The sequence below is a fragment of the Giraffa tippelskirchi genome, chromosome 5 (genome assembly GCF_054371585.1).
Source record: "Giraffa tippelskirchi isolate mGirTip1 chromosome 5, T2T-mGirTip1v1.2.pri, whole genome shotgun sequence".
NCBI classification, from domain to species: Eukaryota; Metazoa; Chordata; class Mammalia; order Artiodactyla; family Giraffidae; genus Giraffa; species Giraffa tippelskirchi.
The window spans coordinates 154,713,030-154,738,616 of record NC_137279.1 but is presented as its reverse complement, the minus strand read 5'-3'; the positions used below and the strand labels follow the sequence as shown (position 1 = coordinate 154,738,616).

Below are 25,587 nucleotides of genomic sequence, written 5' to 3'. Positions count from 1 at the left end.
TACAGTATCTCATTTCTCCACTGATCATTTATGCAGAAGACTTCCTAAACTATTTTTTTTAATTAATGAATTTATTTATTTGGCTGTATTGGGTCTTAGTTGTGGCATGTGGGATCTTTCATTGTGGTACACTGACTCACTCTCAAGTTGTACTTAGTTGTGAAATCTTGGTTCCCTGACCAGGGATCAAACCAGCATTTCCTGCATTGGATTCTTAAACACTGGCACCTTTCTGATCTGTTCTTTATGTCCCTTGAGCTAGGGAGGAGAAATGGAGAAAGACATCAGGGCAGAGAGAAGAGATAGCAGCAAAACATCTTATCCTTCATTACTTGGGTTAACAAGAATGCTTGAACTTATTCTGGATAAATGCACTGTGGCTTGAGCCATCTCGTTTTTACTTCAATCACAAGAATAGACTTGCTCAAGAGGACCCTATCAACAAGAGTTTCAATGTGTACCAATGGGAATGGCAGCTGAGGAGATGAGAAAATGTATTTTTTTCTCAGCAAAATCTCCTACTTATCCCTAAGAAGAGAGCCACCATTTGGACACCTGCCTTAGAGAAGGCATCAATATATAGTCTCTTTTTGTTAGAGACACTCAATAGAGGACTACAATTAAATGCCCAGTTATATAACAGGGCTTTCTTTGTTATTAACTCTTCCACTCGGCTGTAGCGTGGAAGCAGGTAGAACCTAAAGAAGAGAGGGGAGAGAAGGAATAAAAGAATAGACTATTCCTTCTTCCCAATCTAAGTCCTACGCACTGGCCACGGAGTAGCTCCACAGATCCTGAACACTGAACTGAGAAAAGGGAAGGAGATGTGGTGTAAAGCCGTTAGTTATAAGTTATGTACTCAATTTGAACTGTTGTTAAGGAAGAGGTTATAGATTTAACATTGCAGATGGAAAGCAGTTATTGGAGAAAAATGAAAACATGTACAAAATGTTTGATAGATCAATTATACAAAAAACAAAATTAAACTGCTTTGAATATACTCTCAGAATAAGAGAAATCTTTAAACTGAAAAAGAGAACTTAATTCAAAACTCAAACTACTACCCTATTTTTTTTCATTTCTTCAAGGTTTGGTCATTTCATCATGGTTTATATCCATAAAGTAGGATTTTAGAATGACTACCATTATTTATTGAAATTTCTATCAATCAAGAATTACTACTGAAAACTGCAACCTGCTGAAAGAGAAATTTACATGATAGCTGTATCAGTCAGTGTCTTTCCCCTTGTTTTAGATTTTATATCTCTGTGGAAAAGAGGGAAATAATTATATGATGAATACTATAGTCTTAGAAAAATAACAGAATGTTGTGAAAGATTAATATGTTTAAAAGCACCATTTATGTGGTGGCAGATAAAACTACAGGAAAACTATTCATACATACCAAAATGGAATTTATTATCATCATACTTGCTCATAACTTTAGGAATTCTTAGAAATACTTCATTTTAATGAAGCATATGGCATTCTATGTATTGAGAAGCAAATTTTGCTAATAGAAGAATAGTTTCAGATTAGGAGAACTTGACTTCTTCTCTCTGTTTACATTTGCCTTAAATTTGAGGCCTTATAAAACGTTCAGTTCAGTTCAGTTCAGTCGCTCAGTCATGTCCGACTCTTTGCAACCCCATGAATTGCAGCATGCCAGGTCTCTCTGTCCATCACCAACTCCCGGAGTCTACCCAAACCCATGTCCATCGTGTCAGTGATGCCATCCAACCATCTCATCCTCTGTCATCCCCTTCTCCTCCTGCCCCCAATCCTACCCAGCATTAGGGTCTTTTCCAATGAGTCAACTCTTCGCATGAGGTGGCCAAAGTATTGGAGTTTCAGCTTCAACATCAGTCCTTCCAATGAACACCCAGGATTGATCTCCTTTAGGATGGATTGATTGGATCTCCTTGCAGTCCAAGGGACTCTCAAGAGTCTTTTCCAACACCACAGTTCAAAAGCATCAATTCTTCGGTGCTCAGCTTTCTTTATAGTCCAACTCTCACATCCACTGGAAAAACCATAGCCTTGACTAGACGGACTTTTGTTGGCAAAGTAATGTCTCTGCTTTTAAATATGCTATCTAGGTTGGCCATAACCTTCCTTCCAAGGAGTAAGCGTCTTTTAATTTCATGGCTGCAATCACCATCAGTATCTTTTTAAAATTACTCTCTTTTGTCCTAACATGATTAGGGAGCATGATTCCAGAAAACTGATCAAATTAACTTGTAGTCCAACATCAGAAAAAGAAATAAAAATCACTTCTCTACCTTGAAAAGATGTGAATAAGCCCCCAATCAGTTGCATAGTGATTGGTGAAGAGATTTGGCTTAGAAATAATGTCTTAGTCTGAAACAACAGAGTGTGTGACTCTGTGAATATTTCATTACTGCTCTGAGCCTTTATTCCCTCACCTGTCATGATAGTTGTGCCCACCTCATTTGGCTGGTGGCTCTAATGAGACATAATTGGACTCATATATGTATAGTGCACAAACTGGCACAAGATGAATTCTCTATCCATGGTAGTCCAAAGGATAGGCAACTGACACTCAGTTCAGTTCAGTTCAGTTGCAAAGTCGTGTCCGACTCTTTGCAACCCCATGAACTGCAGCATGCCAGGCTTCCCTGTCTATCACCAACTCCCGGAGTTTACTCAAACTCATGTCCATTGCATTGGTGATGCCATCCAACCATCTCATCCTCTGTTGTCCCCTTCTCCTCCCGCCTTCAATATTCCCCAGCATCAGGGTCTTTTCCAGTGAGTCAGTTCTTCGTATCAGGTGGCCAAAGTATTGGAGTTTCAGCTTCAACATCAGTCCTTCCAATGAACACCCAGGATTGATCTCCTTTAGGATGGATTGATTGGATCTCCTTGCAGTCCAAGGGACTCTCAAGAGTCTTCTCCAACACCACAGTTCAAAAGCATCAATTCTGCGGCACTCAGCGTTCTTCACCGTCCAACTCTCACATCCATACATGACCACTGGAAAAACCATAGCTTTGACTAGACGGACCTTTGTTGGCAAAGTAATGTCTCTGCTTTTGAATATGCTGTCTAGGTTGGTCATAGCTTTTCTTCCAAGGAGTAAGCATCTTTTAATTTCATGGCTGCAGTCACCATCTGAGGTGACTTTGGAGCCTCCCAAAATAAAGTCTGTCACTGTTTCCACTGTTTCCCCATCTATTTGCCATGAAGTGATGGAGCCAGATGCCATGATCTTAGTTTTCTGAATGTTGAGCTTTAAGCCAACTTTTTCACTCTCCTCTTTTGCTTTCATCAAGAGGCTCTTTAGTTCTTCTTCGCTTTCTGGCATAAGGGTGGTGTCATCTCCATATCTGAGGTTATTGATATTTCTCCAGGCAATCTTGATTCCAGCTTGTCCTTCCTCCAGCCCAGCATTTCTCATGATGTACTCCGTGTTTAAGTTAAATAAACAGAGTGACAATATACAGTCTTGATGTACTCCTTTCCCAATTTGGAGCCAGTCTGTTGTTCCATGTCAGGTTCTAACTGTTACTTCTTGACCTGCATACAGATTTCTCAGGAGGCAGGTCAGGTGGTCTGGTATTCCCATCTCTTAAAGAATTCTCCACAGTTTGCTGCAATCAGCAATGGCACTTATAATCTCTATTTTTCTATTTTATAATGTATCAATAATATATAATGTAATGCTAAGTTATGTTGTATACTTATCAATATTATATGGGCTTCCTTGGTGGCTCAGACAGTAAAGAATCTGGCCATAATGCCAGAGACCTGGGTTTGATCCCTGGGTTGGGAAGATCCCCTGGACAAAGGCATGCAACTTGCTCCAGTATTCTTGCCTGGAGAATCCCCATGGATAAAGGAGCCTGGCGGGCTACAGTCCATGGGGTTGCAAAGAATCAGACATGACTGAGCACCTAAGCACAGCACATTAATATTATATAGCAATAGTATAATACAGTACTATAGCAATGTAGTATTTTTTTTTATTAAATAAATTTATTTATTTTAGTTGGGGGCTAATTACTTTACAATATTGTAGTAGTTTTTGCGATACATTGACACGAATCAGCCATGGGTTTACATGTGTTCCCCTTCCTGGACCCCCCTCCCACCTCCCTCCCCATCCCATCCCTCTGGGCCATCCCATTGCCGCAGCCCTGAGCATTTGTCTCATGCATCGAACATGGAATGGTGTTCTGTTTCACACATGACAATATACATGTTTCAATGCTATTCTCCTAGAACGTCCCACCCTCACTTTCTCCTTCAGAGTCCATAAGACTGTTCTATGCATCTGTGTCTCTTATTCTGTCTTGCATATAGGGTTATCGTTGCCATTTTTCAAATTCCATATATATGCATTAGTATACTGTATTGATGTTTTTCTTTCTGGCTTACTTCACTCTGTATAATGGGCTCCAGTTTCATCCATCTCAATAGAACCGATTCAAATGTATTTTTTTTAATGGCTGAGTAATATTCCATTGTGTATATGTACCACAGCTTTCTTATCCATTCGTCTGCTGATGGACATCTAGGTTGCTTCCATGTCCTGGCTATTGTAAACAGTGCTGCGATAAACATTGGGGTACACGCGTCTCTTTCAATTCTGGTTTCCTCAGTGTGTATGCCCAGCAGTGGGATTGCTGGGTCATATGGCAGTTCTATTTCCAGTTTTTTAAGGAATCTCCACACTGTTCTCCATAGTGGCTGTACTAGTTTGCATTCCCACCAACAGTGTAAGAGGGTTCCCTTTTCTCCACACCCTCTCCAGCATTTATTGCTTGTGGACTTTTGGATAGCAGCCATTCTGACTGGTGTGAAATGGTACCTCATTGTGGTTTTGATTTGCATTTCTCTAATAATGAGTGATGTTGAGCATCTTTTCATGTGTTTGTTAGCCATCTGTATGTCTTCTTTGGAGAAATGTCTGTTTAGTTCTTTGGCCCATGTTTTGATTGGGTCGTTTATTTTTCTGGAATTCAGCTGCAGGAGTTGCTTTTATATTTCTGGATTAATTGTTTGTCTGTTGCTTCATTTGCTATTATTTTCTCCCATTCTGAAAGCTGTCTTTTCACCTTGCTTATAGTTTCCTTTGTTGTGCAAAAGCTTTTAATTTTAATTAGGTCCCATTTGTTTATTTTTGCTTTTATTTCCAATATTCTGGGAGGTGGGTCATGGAGGATCCTGCTGTGATTTATGTCGGAGAGTGTTTTGCCTATGTTTTCCTCTAGGAGTTTTATAGTTTCTGGTCTTACGTTTAGATCTTTAATCCATTTTGAGTTTATTTTTGTGTATGGTGTTAGAAGGTGTTCTAGTTTCATTCTTTTACAAGTGGTTGACCAGTTTTCCCAGCACCACTTGTTAAAGAGATTGTCTTTTCTCTATTTATATTCTTGCCTCCTTTGTCGAAGATAAGGTGTCCATAGGTGCGTGGGTTTATCTCTGGGCTTTCTATTTTGCTCCATTGATCTGTATTTCTATCTTTGTGCCAGTACCATACTGTCTTGATGACTGTGGCTTTGTAGTAGAGCCTGAAGTCAGGCAGGTTGATTCCTCCAGCTCCATTCTTCTTTCTCAAGATTGCTTTGGCTATTCGAGGTTTCTTACATTTCCATGCAAATTGTGAAATTATTTGTTCTAGTTCTGTGAAAAATACCATTGGTAGCTTGATAGGGATTGCATTGAATCTATAGATTGCTTTGGGTAGTATACTCATTTTCACTATATTAATTCTTCCAGTCCATGAACACGGTATATTTCTCCATCTGTTTGTGTCCTATTTGATTTCTTTCATCAGTGTTTTATAGTTTTCTATATATAAGTCTTTTGTTTCTTTAGGTACATATATTCCTAAGTATTTTATTCTTTTTGTTGCAATAGTGAATGGTATTTTTTCCTTAATTTCTCTTTCTGTTTTCTCATTATTGGAGTATAGGAATGCAAGGGATTTCTGTGTGTTAATTTTATATCCTGCAACTTTACTATATTCATTGATTAGCTCTAGTAATTTTCTGGTAGAATCTTTAGGGTTTTCTATGTAGAGGATCATGTCGTCTGCAAACAGTGAGAGTTTTACTTCTTCTTTTCCTATCTGTATTCCTTTTATTTCTTTTTCCTCTCTGATTGCTGTGGCCAAAACTTCCAAAACTATGTTGAACAGTAGTGGTGAGAGTGGGCATCCTTGCCTTGTTCCTGACTTTAGGGGAAATGCTTTCAATTTTTCACCATTGAGGATAATGTTTGCTGTGGGTTTGTCATATATAGCTTTTATTATGTTGAGATATGTTCCTTCTATTCCTGCTTTCTGGAGGGTTTTTATCATAAATGGATGTTGAATTTTGTCAAAGGCTTTTTCTGCATCTATTGAAATAATCATATGGTTTTTATCTTTCGATTTGTTAATGTGATGTATTACATTGATTGATTTGCAGATGTTAAAGAAACTTTGCATTCCTGGGATAAAGCCCACTTGGTCATGATGTATAATCTTTTTAATATGATGTTGGATTCTGTTTGCTAGAATTTTATTAAGGATTTTTGCATCTATGTTCATCAGTGATATTGGCCTGTAGTTTTCTTTTTTGGTGGCATCTGTGTCTGTTTTTTGGAATTAGGGTGATGGTGGCCTCATAGAATGAGTTTGGAAGTTTACCATCTTCTGCAGTTTTCTGGAAGAGTTTGAATAGGATTAGGTGTTAGCTCTTCTCTAAATTTTTGGTAGAATTCCGCTGTGAAGCCGTCTGGTCCTGGGCTTTTGTTTGCTGGAAGATTTCTGATTACAGTTTCGATTTCCGTGCTTGTGATGGGTCTGTTAAGATCTTCTATTTCTTCCTGGTTCAGTTTTGGAAAGTTATACTTTTCTAAGAATTTGTCCATTTCTTCTAAGTTGTCCATTTTATTGGCATATAGCTGTTGGTAGTAGTCTCTTATGATCCTTTGTATTTCTGTGGAGTCTGTTGTGATCTCTCCATTTTCATTTCTAATTTTGTTGATCCGATTCTTCTCCCTTTGTTTCTTGATGAGTCTGGCTAATGGCTTGTCAATTTTGTTTATCTTCTCGAAAAACTAGCTTTTAGTTTTATTGATTTTTGCTACGGTCTCTTTTGTTTCTTTTGCATTTATTTCTGCCCTAATTTTTAAGATTTCTTTCCTTCTACTGACCCAGGGGTTCTTCATTTCTTCCTTCTCTAGTTGCTTTAGGTGTAGAGTTAGTTTATTTATTTGATTTTTTTCTTGTTTCTTGAGGTACACCTGTATTGCTATGAACCTTCCCCTTAGCATTGCTTTTACAGTGTCCCATAGGTTTTGGGTTGTTGTGTTTTCATTTTCATTCATTTCTATGCATAATTTGATTTCGTTTTTGATTTCTTCTGTGATTTGTTGGTTATTCAGAAGCGTATTGTTTAGCCTCCATATGTTGGAATTTTTAATAGTTTTTTTTCCTGTAGTTGAGGTCTAATCTTACTGCGTTGTGGTCAGAGAAGATGGCTGAGGTGATTTCAATTTTTTTGAATTTACCAAGGCTAGATTTATGGCCCAGGATGTGATTATCCTGGAGAAAGTTCCGTGTGCACTTGAGAAAAAGGTGAAATTGATTGTTTTGGTGTGGAAAGTCCTGTAAATATCAATTAAATCTAATTTGTCTATTGTATCATTTAAAGTTTGTGTTTCCTTGTTAATTTTCTGTTTAGTTGATCTATCCATGTGTGAGTGGAGTATTAAAGTCTCCCACTATTATTGTGTTATTGTTGATTTCCCCTTTCATACTTGTTAGTATTTGCCTTATATATTGTGGTGCTCCTATGTTGGGTGCATATATATTTATAATTGTTACATCTTCTTCTTGGATTGATCCTTTGATCATTATGTAGTGTCCTTCTTTGTCCCTTTTCACAGCCTTTATTTTAAAGTCTATTTTATCTGAAATGAGTATTGCGACTCCTGCTTTCTTTTGGTCTCCGTTTGCATGAAATATGTTTTTCCATCCCTTCACTTTCAGCCTGTGTGTGTCCCTAGTTTTGAGGTGGGTCTCTTGTAGACAGCATATATAGGGGTCTTGTTTTTGTATCCATTCAGCCAGCCTTTGTCTTTTGGTTGGGGCATTCAACCCATTTACATTTAAGGTAATTATTGACAAGTATGATCCCGTTGCCATTTACTTTGTTGTTTTGAGTTTGTGTTTAAACATCCTTTCTGTGTTTCCTGTTTAGAGAAGATCCTTTAGCATTTGTCGGAGAGCTGGTTTGGTGGTGCTGAATTCCCTCAGCTCTTGCTTGTCTGTAAAGCTTTTGAATTCTCCTTCATATCTGAATGAGATCCTTGCTGGGTACAGTAATCTGGATTGTAGATTATTCTCATTCATTACTTTAAGTATGTTCTGCCATTCCCTTCTAGCCGGAAGAGTTTCTATTGAAAGATCAGCTGTTATCCTTATGGGGATCCCCTTGTGTGTTATTTGTTGTTTTTCCCTTGCTGCTTTTAATATTTGTTCTTTGTGTTTGATCTTTGTTAAGTTGATTAGTATGTGTCTTGGGGTGTTTCGCCTTGGGTTTATCCTGTTTGGGACTCTCTGGGTTTCTTGGACTTCTGTGACTATTTCCTTCCTCATTTTAGGGAAATTTTCTACTATTATCTCCTCGAGTATTTTTTCATAGCCTTTCCTTTTATCTTCTTCTTCTGGGACTCCTATGATTTGAATGTTGGGGCGTTTCATATTGTCCCAGAGGTCCCTGAGGTTTTCCTCATTTCTTTTGATTCTTTTTTCTTTTTTCCTCTCTGCTTCATTTATTTCCACCATTCTATCTTCTACCTCACTTATCCTATCTTCTGCCTCCGTTATTCTACTGTTGGTTCCCTCCAGAGTGTCTTTTATCTCCTTTATTTCATTATTCATTTTATATTGACTCCTTTTTATTTCTTCTAGGTCCTTGATAAACATTTCTTGCATCTTCTCAATCCTTGTCTCCAGGCTATTTATCTGTAACTCCATTTTGCTTTCAAGATTTTGGATCATTTTTATTATCATTATTCTAAATTCTTTTTCAGATAGATTCCCTATCTCCTCCTCTTTGGTTTGGTTTGGTGGGCATTTCTCATTTTCCTTTACTTGCTGAGTATTTCTCTGCCTTTTCATCTTGTTTAGATTGCTGTGTTAGGCGTGGCCTTTCTGTATTCTGGTAGTTTGAAGTTCTTCTTTATTGTGGAGGTTCCTCACTGTGGGTGGGGTTGGGCGGGTGGCTTGCCAAGATTTCCTGGTTGGGGGAGCTTGTGTTGGTGTTCTAGTGGGTGGAGCTGGATTTCTTCTCTCTAGAGTGCAATGGAGTGTCCTGTATTGAGTTTTGAGATGTCTATGGATTTGGTGTGCCTCTGGGCAGCCTGTATATTGATGCTCAGGGCTATGTTCCTGTGTTGCTGGAGAATTTGCGTGGTATGTCTTGCTCTGGAACTTATTGGCTCTTGGGTGGAGCTTGGTTTCAGTATATATGTGGAGGCTATTGGCTGATCTCTTATTAATTAATGTTTCCCCTGGCTTTCAGTCTTATTCTTGCAGTAGCCTCAAGACTTCTCCATCCATACAGCATCAATAATAAAACTTTTAGGTTAATGGTGAAAAGATTCTCCACAGTGAGGGATACCCAGCAAGGTTCACTGAGTTACATGGAGAGGTGAAGTGGGGGAGGGGGGGTTGAAGTGACCAGGAGGAGAAGAGGGGGACTCAGACGTGGAGAGAGCAGTCTAGCCAGTAAGCACTTCCCTCTGTGCTCTCCACAGTCTGGAACCCTCAGAGCGGTTCACAGAGATACATAGAGATGGGGGAGGAAGGTAATAGAGGTGAGCATGAGTAGAAAGGGAGGAATCAAGAGGGGAGAGAGAGATCTGGGCAGTATTCTGTTCCCGAAGTGTTCTCCGGTACGCAGAACACCTTCAGAGATTCACAGAATTGGGTTGAGAAGAGAAGGAGGAGGGTGGGAGATAGAGGTTCCCTGGGGGAGAAGAAAGAGCGTCAATAGGGGGAGAGAGGAATCAAGCAGTAATCACACTCCTGAGTAAAAATGGGTACTAAAGATTGGGTTCTTAAATGTACAAAATTGATATCAAATATGTAAAACAAAGATTAAAAATCTAGAGTAGAGGTTAGACTCTTATAAAACATACAATATAAAAAAAGAAAACAGTGTAAAAAGAAAAAAAAACAGTAAAACAGTAAAAAAAGAAACAGTAAAAAAAGTAAAACAGGAAAAAAACAGTAAAAAAAACACAAAAGGTATAAGATATATGTATGCAGTTTGCTTTAAAAATAGGGTTTGTTTGGTTTTTTTTGCAAGGTAATAGTGGGTTATGAATATGAAAATTAAAGGTGTAACAGAGGACTTAAAGAAAAAAGAAAGAAAAAAAATTAAAAAAAAAAGATAATAGTAAAAATATGTATCCCGGACTTTCTCTGGAGCTGTTGTGAGCAGTGTGGGGTCTGTTCAGTTTCAGATAGATCCTTGTTCCCTCTTATACTTTTCAAGATCTATAGGCCCCTTTCATTGCAGTCGGTGTTAACTACAGGGATTTTAATCTGTTGGCCTGTCACTTCCAACGCACTTCCCTCTGTTTATTTGGCTTCTGTTTGGAGGTCTCTTCAGTATCTAATTTCCGCCCTGCCACAAAGGGGTGGAGGCCGTCTCTTTAGGTTCGCTTGTTCAGTCGTGCTGTGGGGAGGGAGGAACACTCCAAACCTATATCACTGGCGTGTGTGTGGAGAGCTCACAGTGTCTCGGCCGCACTGGGTTCGCCCCCGCTCACGGCATGTATGCTTTCCCCGTCTACCCTGGTCAGGCTTCAGGTTTCTTGGCCGGGGAGTGGGCCCTGAGATGCGTGCACTTCCCGGGTCTTAGCCGCTCAGGTTCAGGTTCCCGGGAACTCCACAAAGGCGCAGACTCAGTTGCGCCCGCGGTTTGTGCCGTTCCGGTCGGAGCAGCTCAGGCGGCCAGGAGTTTGGCGAGTGCACTCTCCCCTGTTGGGGTGGTGCGGCTTATCACTTCCCTGGTCCCCGCCTTGGTTTACGGGTGCGCCCGGCTCCGGTGTGCTTTGTGTTGGTTCTGGGGAGCTTGTCTCTGGCTGCGACCCTCCCGGCAGCTGTCGACCCTCCGGGATCTCAGGCAGTCTTTGCTTAGAAACTGGGAGCCTGTTTGCAGTTTGGTAGGGGGTGCCCTCTCTGGGGCCGAGTTTGCCCCTTTCTGGCTCTGGCTGGCCCCGCCTGCCCGCTGTGTCCGGCGGGGGATGGGGCAGTCCGCAGCCGGCTAGCTCTCCTGTGGTATTGCTCAGTCCTTTGTTCTGTGAGGGGGCCGGCAGTGCCCTAGATTTGGGCCCTTCGCGGGACAGTTCTCTCTCTCTGGCTGTCCCACAGTCCAGGCCACTATCTCACGTCAGCTCCCTCAGATTGCCCTCAGGGCGTTCAGGCCCAGTCCTCACCCCAAGCAGCGCCGCTGGCCCCTCTCGGTTCAGCCCCCACTTGCTGGTGGCGGACGTGAACGCCTGGGGTGCCTTGCTGGGAGTTGCCCCTAGGCACGCCATCTGTGGGTTTTATTTATTTTTTCTCCCGGTTATGTTGCCTTCCGCGATTCGAAATCTTCCCCCAAACCCGCTGGTGAGAGGGTTTCCTGGTGCTTGGAAATTTCTCGTCTTTTTCGACTCCCTCCCCAGGACGGGTCTCCGTCCCCAACTCTTTTGTCTCTCTTTTTATCTTCCACAATTTCTCCTACCTGCTTTCGAAGACAACGCGCTGTCTCTCTGGATGCCTGACGTCCTCTGCCAGCGTTCAGAAGTAGTTTTGTGAAGTCTGCTCAGCGTTCAGATGTTCCCTCGATAACTCTGTGGAGGAGAGAGTGGTCTCTCCGTCCTATTCCTCTGCCATCTTCAGCAGTGTAGTATTAAACATAGCATTTTTCTGATTTCCCAAACAGAAATACCATTGCCACCCACGAGTGATGACATAGAACTATTTCTGCCTTACAAAAGCAACTTGAAATCTTGCCTGCTGACCTTCTTTTCTAAAAGCCATAAAACCATTCTAAAACTCCAACTAGATTTTACTTACTCATTCTCTAACATTTGTTTATTGAGACCCTGCTTTGTGTCAGCCACTGTACTATGCACTGAGGGGGTATATTTTAAACTAGCACTCTGGCTTTCTAAAGTTTTTGGACAAATCTGTTTTCAGTCAGGGTCTCCATAGGAAATAGATGGCACTCCCACAGGGAATGAAAGAAAATTTAATAGAGGTCCTACTTACAATGGAGTAGGAAATGGCAACCCACTCCAGTATTCTTCCTTGGGAATCCCATGGACAGAGGAGCCTGGCAGGCTATGGTCCATAGGGTTCCCAAGAGTCAGACATGACTGAAGCAACTTTGCATGCACACACTATTTACAAAAGGTGTGAACAGGGTTGAGGATAACCCAAAGGGATAACCAAACACTATAAGAATAACAACAGTGGAAAGCTGCCATCAGCTTTATGTTTGAAAGGTGAAATGGAAGCAGTAGTTAATGGAAGTTAGGGAAACCTATCTCCTTAGAGATGGGTGATTATAGGAGCTGCGATCTAGAGAAAGGGCTTTCATTACTGTTGCACCCTGGCCAGTAGAGAGGACCCTTTCTTTACTCCTGCCTTCCCACCGTACTTTTCAGGATCCAGACGGCTAAGAGCCCATGGACTCAGTCTGTGAAGACCAGCCTCCTGTGACACAACCAAGATAGAGAAGGTGTTGGAGTGGATCTCGAGGAGACAAATGTAAACCACCTAGAAAATAATCTCTTCTTCCCTCCTTTATCTTGTTTTTTTGTAACAGGTGCTGGGTTTTATTTCTGAATGTAAAAGAAATATATTTTATATGTAGAACATTTGGAAAACTGCCTTGTAACTTTTGTAACTTGAGATCTTGCTTTTTCCTAGCTAGGACATGCTCCCAATTGAAGGCACATGAATCTGTCCAGTCAGCTTTCACACTCAGAGTGTTATAAAACATAAGTTTATTTTCATGGTTAAGACCTCACAAAAATACTCTTGCATGCCCCAAATCTACTGATGTTGCCCTGGAACATATTGTCATTCTGCCTGTCATAAACTTCCTTAGCATGACATCTTCTTGCATAGTCACAGTCTTAGTACATTAGATTCCTTCCCATATTCTTGCACACCATATTTTTTCCCACTATCTCTGCTAAACAAATTCTACTCATTATTTAAGGCTAAAAGAAAACCTCATTTATTTCCCAGAAACCCAAAGATTTTAATATTTAATTATATTCTTTGATTCACTCATTTTACAGATATTTTTGAGAACCTAGTAAGTGCATATTTAATATATGTAAATCTTTCCTGCCCGACTAGACCTAAAATTCTTGAGAGCCATATTTGCATTGAGCTTCATTTGGATCCTATCATAGCTTTGCTCACTTCTAAGAAAATATAGCTAAGGTCTTACCCTTCACTTCTGCTGGGGAAGCTTGATCACAGTTCCTTCCTGCTGAAGACAGCCTCAGAATTTCTATTCCAGTTGTGCTGTTTTATCCTATTTTTAAGTGCATTTCCTGCCAAGCAAAATGGATCACTTTTTTGGCTTGGAAAAGAATCACAAAAATTTGGAAAATATGGAAAAGAAAGAAAAATTTCTATGCCTCTTATATAATGTTCACTGTTACAATGTTACACAGCTTCTTTAATATTTTTCTATGCTTATATTTTTGAGAATCATAATCATTGGGTATGTCTAATTTTATATCCTACATATAAAACTTACATCTTGAATCTTGCCTTTTCTTTTAACATAGGGGTATAAATATTTTTTTTTCAGGTTCTGCCTCAGAGAGGCACTCAAGATTGAATATAACAGAGATAAAATATATCTGTTATTTGTTGATGTTTGCTAGGTTTCAAGCAGCTTTGAGTAAGGGCTCTAAATTTCTGCTTATTCCCCTTTGGTCAATGTTAGAAAAGCTCAATAATTGTAATCATTCCTTGGTGTATGATGAGGAAATTCTTTTCCTTGTCATATTTAATTGAACACCTGAAAAGCCTGTGGGGTTCTCTCCCTAGAAGACTTACAAAGGTGAAGTTTCTCCCTCCCCCACTCTCTATCTACTCTGTCAGTTTTGCTGCCAATTCCTGCATAATATAGTCAAATTATGTGTTAGAAATTCAACCCTGGTTTCCTGGGTGATGGTACAATGCCACTACTTAGTATTCCTAGTCACATAACTACAATTCCATCACTCTGTTAATCTATATATATCTTCATGTTCGAGAAGCAGACTTTTCAAATCTGGCATGTATTAAGGGTTTTAAATGTACAAAGTAAGAAAACATAGGAGCTTCTGGATCTCAGCATTGATGAAGCCATTTTTTTATTACTAAAAATTATATTTATTTTTTAAACTTTTTTCTTACAGAAAATCTTAAACATACACAAAAGTGGGAGGTTTTTGATATTAAGATTTGAGAATCCACTGTCTGGACCAATATTTTTGGATTCGATGATTCCTGCAGTGTATCTTTTCCAGTTCAATTCTGCAAAGTCAAAACTCTTCGTATTCTTTTCTAGACTATTGTATGTCTGAACTTTAAATTTTGGCCTGTTTTAATGCCTGAGTTTTCATGTTCATAAACGAGTGACTCTTTTTCCTCTGGAGTTTGCACAAGTAGGATGCACCCTTAAATTCTGGAAATGTTATCAAGGTTCTTTGTTTCTGAAGTGAATTCTAGTGATCTACACAAAACAAATGTCATGAACTGCAGCGTCTGCTTCAGAATGGCCAAGTTTGTATGATTTAAACCAGGGAATTCTAGCTCTTACTACCTATTGGTTGCTAAATTCTCTGTGACGAGTACTTGCATATGTACATATAAAAAGTTTAAACTAATGGTAAAGTTGAAATTAAGTTTTTTTTTGGTCAAGCATATTTTTTGTATTGGTTTAGTTTTCCTTTTTATTGGCAGTATTATCAATGGATCATGGAGAAGGAAATGGCAATCCACTCCAGTATTCCTGTCTGGAGAAGCCCATGGACTGAGAAGCCTGGCGGGCTATAGTCCATAGGGTCGCAAAGAGTTGGACACGACTGAAGTGACTTAGCATGCACGCATGCATCAATGGATCATATACCTTAAATTCTAAATCTGCTATGTTTTAACTGTGTTGGTGGTCTAGTCACTAAGTTATGTTCAACTCTTGCAATCCCATGGACTGTAGCCTGCCAGGCTCCTCTGTCCATGGGATTTTCCAGGTAAGAATACTGGAGTGGGTTGCCATTTCTTTTCTAGTTTTAGATGTGTTACTTTGGCCAAATCATTTTTCTGAGCCTCTGTTCTTTCATTATTAAAAAAAGATGGAAACAATCTCACAGATTGTTATGGGGATCAAATGGAATATTGCTTGGGAAGATAATTCGTAAGTATGAAGCCTTTCACTAATACCTAGTATTTCTATAGTCTTAAAGATCATTGATAATTTGGGAGCCTAATTATTACTCTCTATTCTTTTTCTCTCTCTTTAGATAGCTTTGTCTTGGATTTTTGCATTTTGTGAACCTCTTTGCTCACAGCTTAGCTTTAGTTAGCTTGGTAAATTGTGGTATATTTACTTATCCACATGCATTGTATACCTTCAGATGTTAGTGTGGAGAATACCATGTATTTGTATTTAACTAAGGATACCGAGCTGTTCTTTTTTTGTGTGTCTTTTTTCCATGTAGGTCTGAAAAATTGACAGCAAAGCTGCCCTGAATAACAGACATCCTGAGAGGGGCTGTTTTTCACCTCTACAATGAAGAAAAGCAGGAGTGTGATGACAGTGACGGCTGATGATGTAAGTTCCAAGAATCATAGAATTGCCGATTCTACCCACTGTTTGTCTGTCTAATAAAGAAGGCACTCCATAATTCTGTTCCAAGGGCAGGTAAGGTTGTTTAGAAGTACCACTCTGTCGCTAGGTATTTCTGTGATGCTGGACATTGCCAGCCCTTGGACCTAGAACTCTGCGAGGTAGACAGCAGGCATACCACCCTTGTTGCAGCTTGGAAATGGGCTCAGTTTGAGCTTTGTGGTTTTTATTTACAAAATACTTGTCTGTAAAATTTTCTTTTCACCATTTCTTTATGACTTTCTTGTACATTTTTATCCATGTATAGCTAATCCTTGAGTCACCTCTTGAGATGGGGTCTTTGACAGCTGTTTGTATTAAGAAGAAATTTGTGAAGTACACGTCTTCTAGGACTTAGCTGCTCAGTGTGGATTTATTAGAAATGCAGAATCTCAGAACCATACCTTAGACCTATAGATCAAACTTTGTATTAACAAGTTCCCAGGCAGACCAGATATGTACATTATATTTGAGAAGCCCTGCTCTGGGTTCTTTGAAGAAGTCTATAGACATTATTTTCAACAGCTTTGCATCTTGGTCAGCTGAGATTATCTTTTTTGCTTTCAATTGATCAATCCCCCATTCATGTCTCTTAAAGAAGAAACCTTGAGATTTTCCCATAATACTATTTGTATAAGGTATGCTCCAGATTCTATTTCTTTGGAAGAGTAAAACAGTCTGTCTATAAAGGATGATCAGTTATTTTTTCTTTTCATTCTATCATTGCAGTGATTATCCTAATCCTATCTGAGGTAATGGTTGACACAATCAAAAGACAGGGAAGTTTTCTCAGAAGAATGTGCAGGAAAGAAATGCATATTTGAAGAATACAAACCCCACCTAGAGTGGATTGTTTTTACCTAGATTTGCGCTGTCCAACATGGTAACCACTAGCCACATGTGACTCTTAAGCACTAGTGTGAATGGAGAGGTGCTGTAAATGTGAAATGCATTTTAGATCTTGAATTCATAACAGTACAGATAGAAAAGAGTATAAAATATGTCATTAGTAATTTTTGATATAGATTACATGTTGAAATGTCAATATTTTGGACAATCTAGGCTAAGTAAAATATACTATTAAAGGTAATTTCGTATTTCTTTTTTTGATGAGATTACTAGAATATTTAAAATTATACATTTAGCTCCCATTTGTGGCTTGTTCTTTATTTCTAGTACACAGTAATAATCTAAAACTTTTCACCATTTACCTCAACTTTTCGAATATAGTACAGAAGATCATATCAAATGTTACACACAGTATCTCTTCCTTTAAAATGAAAGCAACTTGGCAGATACTATGTTTTATATGCCACACTCTGAAGAAAGATTCACCCTTAAGTCAAGGATGTTTTATTATATCCTTAGTTATTTCAGCTCAGCAAACAGTTACTCAATGATTTAAATGTTCATTTGATATTATTTAGCACCTCTTATGCACCAAACACTGGTTAGTTCTAGGGATTAGAGTTCTTGTCCCTTTGAAGTTTATATTACAGAGGGGAGGGCATAAATAAATCAATAAATTATAAAATAATTCCAGCTATAATAAGAGCTGTACAGAAAAATGAAGTCAGTCGGTGGGGGGTGGTGCAAAGAATAACTGTATGATGACTATAAGTGTTTATAGAAGGATGACATGAAGAGATGACATATGGACAGTGAAGACATATAAGAATTGAAAGACTGAACTCTGAGAAGATCTGGGGGAGGAGCATTTCTGGCAAAGGGAACAGTGTGATTTCCAGAAGTAACATTCAAATTAATGTTTTTTTCCTCTGCAAATCTTTGATCTGATAAATGATATAGTCAACCAATATCATGCTGGTTAAAATAGGAAAAGAAATCCAAGATCACAAATTCAGTAGTTTAGAATTGACAGAATTAGATTTTGCCTTTGAGGGTGTTAGCAAATTGGGGACAGTAATTATGAGTATGAATTAGAGTTTGAGGTAATTATACTGATAACGCAACATGGGTTAATGAAGTGTTTGTAAAACAGTGTTAATGTTTTCAGTATTTAACTTAATTTCTAAAAGCCTATTCCATTATGCTCTTTTGTGGCAATGCATTTTCACGTTAATTGAAGTCTTTAGAAAAAATTCTTAAAACTCAAAGAATGACTCTAAATCTCTTTCAAGTATGTTCACAAGTCAGTATGGGAGATATTTTGTGGTAGGTGGTGACTTTGTTACCTTTCAAATAACAAGTATCATATAAGTACCCATTTAGTTTATTCACTGCACTTATACCTGGTTGGTAATGTTTACTTTCCTAAAAGAGGAAAAAATATCCAATAACTTTATTATAAGACCATTGTGATTTGTGGTTTAACTAAGTGACATTCTCATTTTTGTTCTTTTGTGCAGTATTTCTTGTATAGGTGGTAAAATATTTGCTGAAGACTTTGCTTTCCAGATAATTGGTACTTTATGTGTATATTTGGAACAAACTGAAAGATAAAATTTCTGACTTTTAGTTTGTTCTTGAATCTCTTTAGGAAGACTTTGCTTCTTCTAAGACTCTCTGTCTCCTCTAGGCTTTTGAGAAAGAAACTTACATATGCTATGTTTTCTTCTCAGCTCTTATTTCTAACACACACAAACACACACACACACACACACACACACACACACACACGAGTAAGTGCCAGGCCATGGTAGATTTAATATAATCAGTTACTAAGCCAGTTTGTTTGTTTAAACCTAAGGTGGTCTAGTCCCAATTACTAAACAGTTAAATCCTGGGCACATTCCAGAATATTTCAAACTCTGGAAAATTCTAGATTGTTTGGTCTTCTTTCTGTTACTTAATTGTGGTCCTACTGAATTTTAAATAAGTGGTATTTGAAACCTTAAGTCAAACAGGAAAAAATGTGATGATATCCCATTTCCAGGTGGAGAGAGTGGGGCCCCTGAAAATTGTCAGGCCTATGCATGCCCAGATTTTCATTATGAAAATGCGGCTTTGTATAGATGAGATAAGCATAAATAACTAGAATATAAGTCCTGCTGCTTTTTGCTATTGTACCCTCTCAAAGTAGGACTATGCAAGATTCTAATAGGTGTGCTACAAATATTTGTTGAATGATCCCAATTAGGCCCTTAAACTTGAGTTAATTATTCTTATGAGCTAGTATAGGGATGGGTAGAGGAGTGGTGGGTGGAGAACTTTTGTTTGTTTGTTTGCTTAAAGGCAGTCTAGTTCCAGGCTCTCCTAAGTCTATTTTGAAAGGCAGTAGAAAGTACCTATCTTTTTAAGGGGTGCTAAATGACTTCCAGGTGAGAGATCTTGGTCTGGTGTTAGGACTTAAATTATTGCTTAAGATACGAGTGGAGAGTGACAGATATAACTTTTAAACTGCAAGTGGCTATCAGTGGCTATTTGCATTGCCGCAACATTTGCTGTCTTTAAGCCAGTATGAGTGGTGAACCAGGCAGAGGCTCTTTTGGATCTTCTACTCTCCACAGTACCAGGAACCAGAGTCCCCAAGAGATATAGGAAGAATGAATGACTCGTATTGTTGGTTATAATTCAATACCCTTATCTTCTCACAAGTATTTCATTTTATGTCAGCCTTAGGGCACATATTGAACATATGGCAGTTCAATTCAGGACCAGATAAAGTATATTCTTCTTTTCCTGAACTCTTACATAGTTAACCCCCTCCCCCTATTGACCCCTAAACCCCCTCAACTCTGAGGAGACCTTTTATGAGAAAAGGAAAAGTCAGTTACCCAGTCACCCACAGTTATGAGTATCTTCCTGGTCTGAGATAGAAAATATTTTTCCTTCAAAACATTGAGCAAGAAATGTTATACTTTAGCTAGTATAGCTTATTCCCATGTTGCAGAATGATAATAACATCAATATCCAAAATATATTTTCAGTGAATAGCTTTCATTTTAGCAAGTTAAAAAAGAGAAAGAAAAAAAAGAATAATTAAAAAAAGGGAAGATATCCACAGTCCTAAAGATCACGAGGACTATGAACTGATATGTTTAAAATTTGAGCATTAGCCCCCATGCCTATGTGTTTTCTCTTAAGCTTTTGATGTCAGTGTTAGATTCTGATTGTGAGATACTGAATAAGGAATTTATGAGTGACAGCTTGATCATTTAGTTTCTTATTTTACTACATCGTGCATCATTTTAAACATTTGAATTTCATTTTCTTTTTCCTCTTTTTTCTTCCCCTGTGATTCCTCTAGAATGTTAAAGATTATTTTGAATGTAGCTTGAGTAAATCCTACAGTTCTTCTAGTAACACCCTTGGGATCGACCTCTGGAGGGGGAGAAGGTGCTGCTCAGGAAACTTGCAGTTGCCACCACTGTCTCAAAGGCAGAGCGGAAGAGCAAGGACACCCGAGGGAGATGGCATTTCCAGACCGACCACGCTGCCTCTGATGACACTGCCAAGCATTGCTATTACAACTGTAACCCAGGAGTGGTGAGTAGCCCTCAGTGTAAATGTCAGCCCGAAGTTTTATTTTCCAGTTACTCCAGATACAACTTTCCTGTTACTAAAATGTCAGTTATCTGTGGAATAACTAAGGCTTTTGACGTTTTGAGGATTTGTTTCCCTTTGGGTAGCAAAGTGAGACCTTTTAAACAGTGGAGATACTGTCTACTTCTTAAGATTGGGAGGAGCCTGTTGAAGAAGGAATGAGATGCATGTTTATTAATGGCAGGGAAAGCAAAATTACTGCCTATGATTGTTTTTTTTTTTTAAACTTCAGTGACTGTTGACATGTTTAATTTAGAAAAGAAAAATCATATAGGAGTACCTAAAGGAAATATATATATATGAAATATATAAATCATCTGTATTATGTATATGAATGACAAGAGATATTCTTATTGCTATACTCAAAATATAATTATTCTTAGCTTCTTTTTACTATAATCCCACTTTAATAATTTCAGTTTATGATTAGATAGTAAATAAAGAACTTTTGTAAATCAAAAGAGGAATGGAAATTGTACTGTGGGAGATGCTTGGACTTTTTGCAGAATCTATGTTTGTGAGACTATTTTAATCTAGTGTTGAAACATTAATCAAGTGCATATAATTTATGACTGTGGTTAAAATTGTGCCTTGATATTTCTTCAAATATGTGTTTTGATCACATATTTAGTATTTAGCAGTTTCTCTGATTTTTCTTTTTCCTTTACATAATCCAAATATTTTTCCAAGAATAGCCTGCTTATATAACATGGAGTCCTGTTCAAATGAAAAATACTTTCTCTATATTTTATATAATTTTAAATTATAATAATATGGTGCTTTTAAAATGACTTTTAAAGTCTTTTTTAAGGAAAAGAACTAAACATTAAACCCCTGTGCAACATCACTGCAGTAAATCCTTAAAATCTGTGAGCTTTATTGTGTGCCACATTCCATGACCACATACTGAGCTGGGCACTGCTGATGAGTAGTTCAGTATGTGCTCACTGAGTGATTCAGGAAAACTTTTAGTTGGTGGTTATCAAATATACTAAGAATTAGATCCCTGAGACTTTAGGTATCACAGTTACTAGCACGAAATGGTTCACCAAGCAGTCTGTATATGATAGAGAAGCATGTAAAACATTATAAGGGGAATGGGTTAAAATTTTGAAAAGCATTAACTGGCATCTTCTCCTTAGCTGAATTAACATTACAATAGTCATAACCAATCACTGAGAACTCAAATGGGCATGTGGCTCTCACGTCGCTTACTCAGTCACATAGCCTATGTGGTCAGTCTTGGTTTGCTTCTACATTATGACAGATTTGGAATCTAAAATATAAATCTACATGGATTTATATTTCAGCAAGTTGGCACCAGTGTGGTAGTACCAGTTGTTACAATATTGAAATGCTTCCTGATGTTGGTAAATACATGCTTTCCTGAGCTCTATGATTGTCCTTATTACTATCGCAGACTCTTTCCCAGAAGGAAATTCTTCACAAGCCAACAGTAAAGAGGTGATCAGTTGATGACTAGTACAGCAGGAGCCCAGTTTCGTTGGGCATTGGTGCTTTATCTGTTAGGATAATAGTCCGGATAAAATGTACCTTGCAGTGTTGGAGTTCATTTTACCCAAAGACCCTTTGGGAATTACAGAATTTTTCTTTCCTTAGAAGTATTGAATCCAGACTCTGACATGTTGGGCATGCTTCTTTACCTCTCTAAGTTGAATGTGTTAATCTGTACAAAGAGAGTAATTGTACTCAATCTCATGGGCTATTGTAAGGATTAGATATGGTGATCTCTATAAAATGCCTACTTTAGTAAAAAGTACATGTTGGCAATCAACAAACATTAGTTTCTCTTCTCTTGATCATTATCCATTAAAGCCTTTTGAAAATGAGAAACCATGTTTCAAGTATCAGTAGCCTCAAGCTGAGTATCAGTAGTTTAGAATGAAATGGAGGATTTACCCATTATCCAGTTTGTCATGCAGTCAGCCAGCACCACATATAAGTAATTAATTTATAATATGTCTTTTTTTCCCCAATCATCTGGATACTTTTTAAAGTGTGAGTATATTTAGTCATTGACTCCAAATTTATTTTTAAGTATAAGCAACTAAAAGCATTTCAATTCATCCCTTAGAAATATTTCTTTTGGAATATTGATCGATAGAGACTGTAGGAATTGCTGGCAGAGGAATTTCATTGAAAGACCATTTTATTAGAAGTGAGAAAGTAGGGTTCAGATATCATCAGGGCCGTCACTTGATGAAAGGTCCTAGAGATAAGGAATGCAGCCTACAACTCTGTGTGGGAAAGAATTATACTCACCACTTAGAGTGCAGAGAATGTGGAATCAATCTACATGCCTCAATGATGGGTCAGTAAACTTCTTCTGCCAGTTAGTAAATATTTTTGGCTTTGTGGGCTTTATAGTCTCAGTTGTGATTATTCAGCATCCCCAGTGTAGTATGAATCTGGCCATAGACAGTGCATAAATGAGTGTAGCTGGGCTCCAGTAAAACTTTATTTATGTAAACAGGCAAGAGGCTAGATTTTGCCTGCCAGTCAGTTTGATGACTTCTGTTCTAGACTAGCAAAAATCCCCAAGATATGATGCCCTCTCTCATAATTGCTTTGACAGTGGTAACTGGGTGAAACTGACCTTGAGTTCCTGGTTGGTGTTCTGAATGTGTCAAAGATCTGGGAATATGTGCTATAGATCAAGTCTTTAAAACTAGTGAAGGAATTTGAATGAGAAAAAATGAAAATTACTACCTACTGTATACAAAGTTAAATATTGTGTTGGCCAAAAATTTCGTTTGGGTTTTTTCTATAAGATGTTATGGAAAAACTTGTACAAACTTTTTGGCCAACCCAATAGAAAAGATTGCTATAAATTTAGCTCTTGTTTGGGGAGAGTACATTGGGTGAAGGGAGTTGGCCATCATCACAAGCAAAAGGCCTGGAATAGAAGGAGAGTGATTTGATTTACTGTGGAGAAAGGAAGAGTGAGGACCTGAGTCCAGTTGGGTGAATATCCATCTTGTTACCTTTTGGGTGAACTTCATCATTCCACAAAAACTCAAATGAATAAACAGAGATAAACAGAGATGATACAACTTTTCAGAGTTGTGGTGAGAGAGAAAATGTTTGCAATGTGTGTAGTGTAGTAATTAGTGCTTTAATGGTTATTTTGATATTATTGTTATTTTATTGTTAAATGTTGACTAAACAGCCAACATTATGCATTTTTTTATTGCTGGGGATTCTGGGGGAATTTCACCACCTGCGTTATTAGAACCATCTTGGAAATATGAAAGAAGAATTCACATATGAAAGCAGGATGTTATTTTTATTACTGATGAAGTTGATATTGGAATATGTACTCTATGTCTGTGGGCAAGTAGATGTCTAACACTGTACGCCATAATTATACAGACTTACCATGCAGTAATAGGAAGTGCTAGTGCTGGGGAGGCAGATCTTGTCCTTAGAGAGAGAATCTACCTCTATAAAACTTGAACATGGAAGAGTTGTAGAATCCTGCCCAGGTGAGACAGTAGGAAGGAAGGACTGATTTGTGCATGTCTACTTTTTCCTCTGGAAAGACCAATGCAGATTAAATTACTCCTTCTCTCCATGGAAGACTGAGTAAAAAGGCAGAAGGTGGTTAAGAATGTTAAGATAGTGGCATTTGACACTGGAAAGACATGTCCAAAAGTGGAAAAAATATGTTCTTCCTGACATTCCCCAACTTTTCCCCTTCTTTTCACCTTTAGTCTGGGGTTACACTAGGGACGTGGCCAATGCCACATCTCTGGTGGTCTTTATTTTTTTAATCAAGGAGTTTACTGACTTAACCAAATTTATCAGTGTCACCACAACCAAATTAGGAAAATAAGTCAATACTCAGCCTTGACTGTCTATAGTTAAATCTGTAATTTTAACTTTCCTCCATGAGGCTCTTAGAACTCTTTGACTCCTTCTAGTCCTTCCTTGTTTGCAATTGTTAATTATCTGTTTTTTAACTCGAAAATACACTAGCTCTCTGTTTGGGATCATTTACCTTTTTGCTTGAAGTAAGTCCTTTAGAATTTACTCTCATTTTTCTGTTTGTTTCTCTGAAAATGTCCTCATTTTGTCTCATGCTTGAAAGTGTTTTCTTTTTCATTATGTAGCAGTCTGTTTAATTCAACACTTTCCCCTTGCCTTTTGGCTTCCATTACTGTTGTGGAGAAAATGGCTCTAATTGTTTTACTGTGTAAATAAACTGCATTTGGGGTGGGGGGCCCTTGATTTCTGAACTCCATCTTTGATGTGTCTATGGGTAGATTTTCTTTTATTTATCCTACATGAGATTTACTGGACTTCTTGAATATGTTATTTGGTGTCTTTTATCATGAGATCTGAAATATTCTTGTCATTATCACTTCAAATATTTTCTCTGTCAGCCTTTTGCTCCTCTGCTATTGGACTTTGTATTTTGGATCTATTGGAATGTATTTTGGATCTACTTCTTTATCTTCCATTTCTTTTAATGTCTTTCACACATATATGGTTAAATAGTATTTATCTTTCTTGGTTGTATTCTTGTAATTGCTTTTGGTCTGCTTCTGGTTTGCTAATTCTCTTTTCAACTATGTTTAATTTGCTGTTAAACCTATTATATTGCATATGTCAATTTTGATTATTATATTTTTTATTTTTAATATTTGTATTTATTAGCTTTTAAGTATGAAGTAATTTTATGTAGTTTTCTTTTCCCTACATGTATTAGTTAACTATTGTTGCATAAGAAATAACCCCCAAATGTAATGTCTTAAAATAACAAGCATGTTTTACCTTCTATTTTCTGTGGGCCAGGAATCTAGCTGTGATCTAGCTGGGTCCCTCTGGTTGGGTCTGTCACAAGGCCAGAGTCAAGTCACTAACCAGTGCTACAATCATTTCAGTAGTTGACTGGGTGGGAGGCACAGCTTCCAAGCTCACTCACATGGTTTTTGACAGGTTCATGTCCTTGTTGCCTGTTGACTGAAAACATCAGTTTTTGCTATATGGACCTCTCTCTTGGGCTACTCATGACATGGCGGTTTGCTTTTTATGGAGCAAGGGCTTTTGATAGAAATTAAAAATTTTTTTAGTGATATCCCATCATTTTTGCACATTCTATTCATTAGATCTAGCTCATACAAAGGGGAGGAATTGTGCAAGG

The 25,587-nt window shown here is 38.1% G+C and overlaps 1 protein-coding gene across 1 annotated transcript in view; it reads left to right on the top strand.

Annotated features, from left to right (window-relative positions):
* Positions 1-25,587, top strand: part of PDE4B (phosphodiesterase 4B) — a 653,160-nt gene that overhangs the window by 105,974 nt on the left and 521,599 nt on the right. The window contains exons 2-4 of the mRNA XM_081490838.1: positions 12,685-12,787; positions 15,748-15,860; positions 20,125-20,363. Coding sequence (XP_081346964.1) covers positions 15,819-15,860; positions 20,125-20,363 — 281 coding nt within the window. The 5' untranslated portion in view covers positions 12,685-12,787; positions 15,748-15,818. The remainder of the gene's footprint in view (positions 1-12,684; positions 12,788-15,747; positions 15,861-20,124; positions 20,364-25,587) is intronic.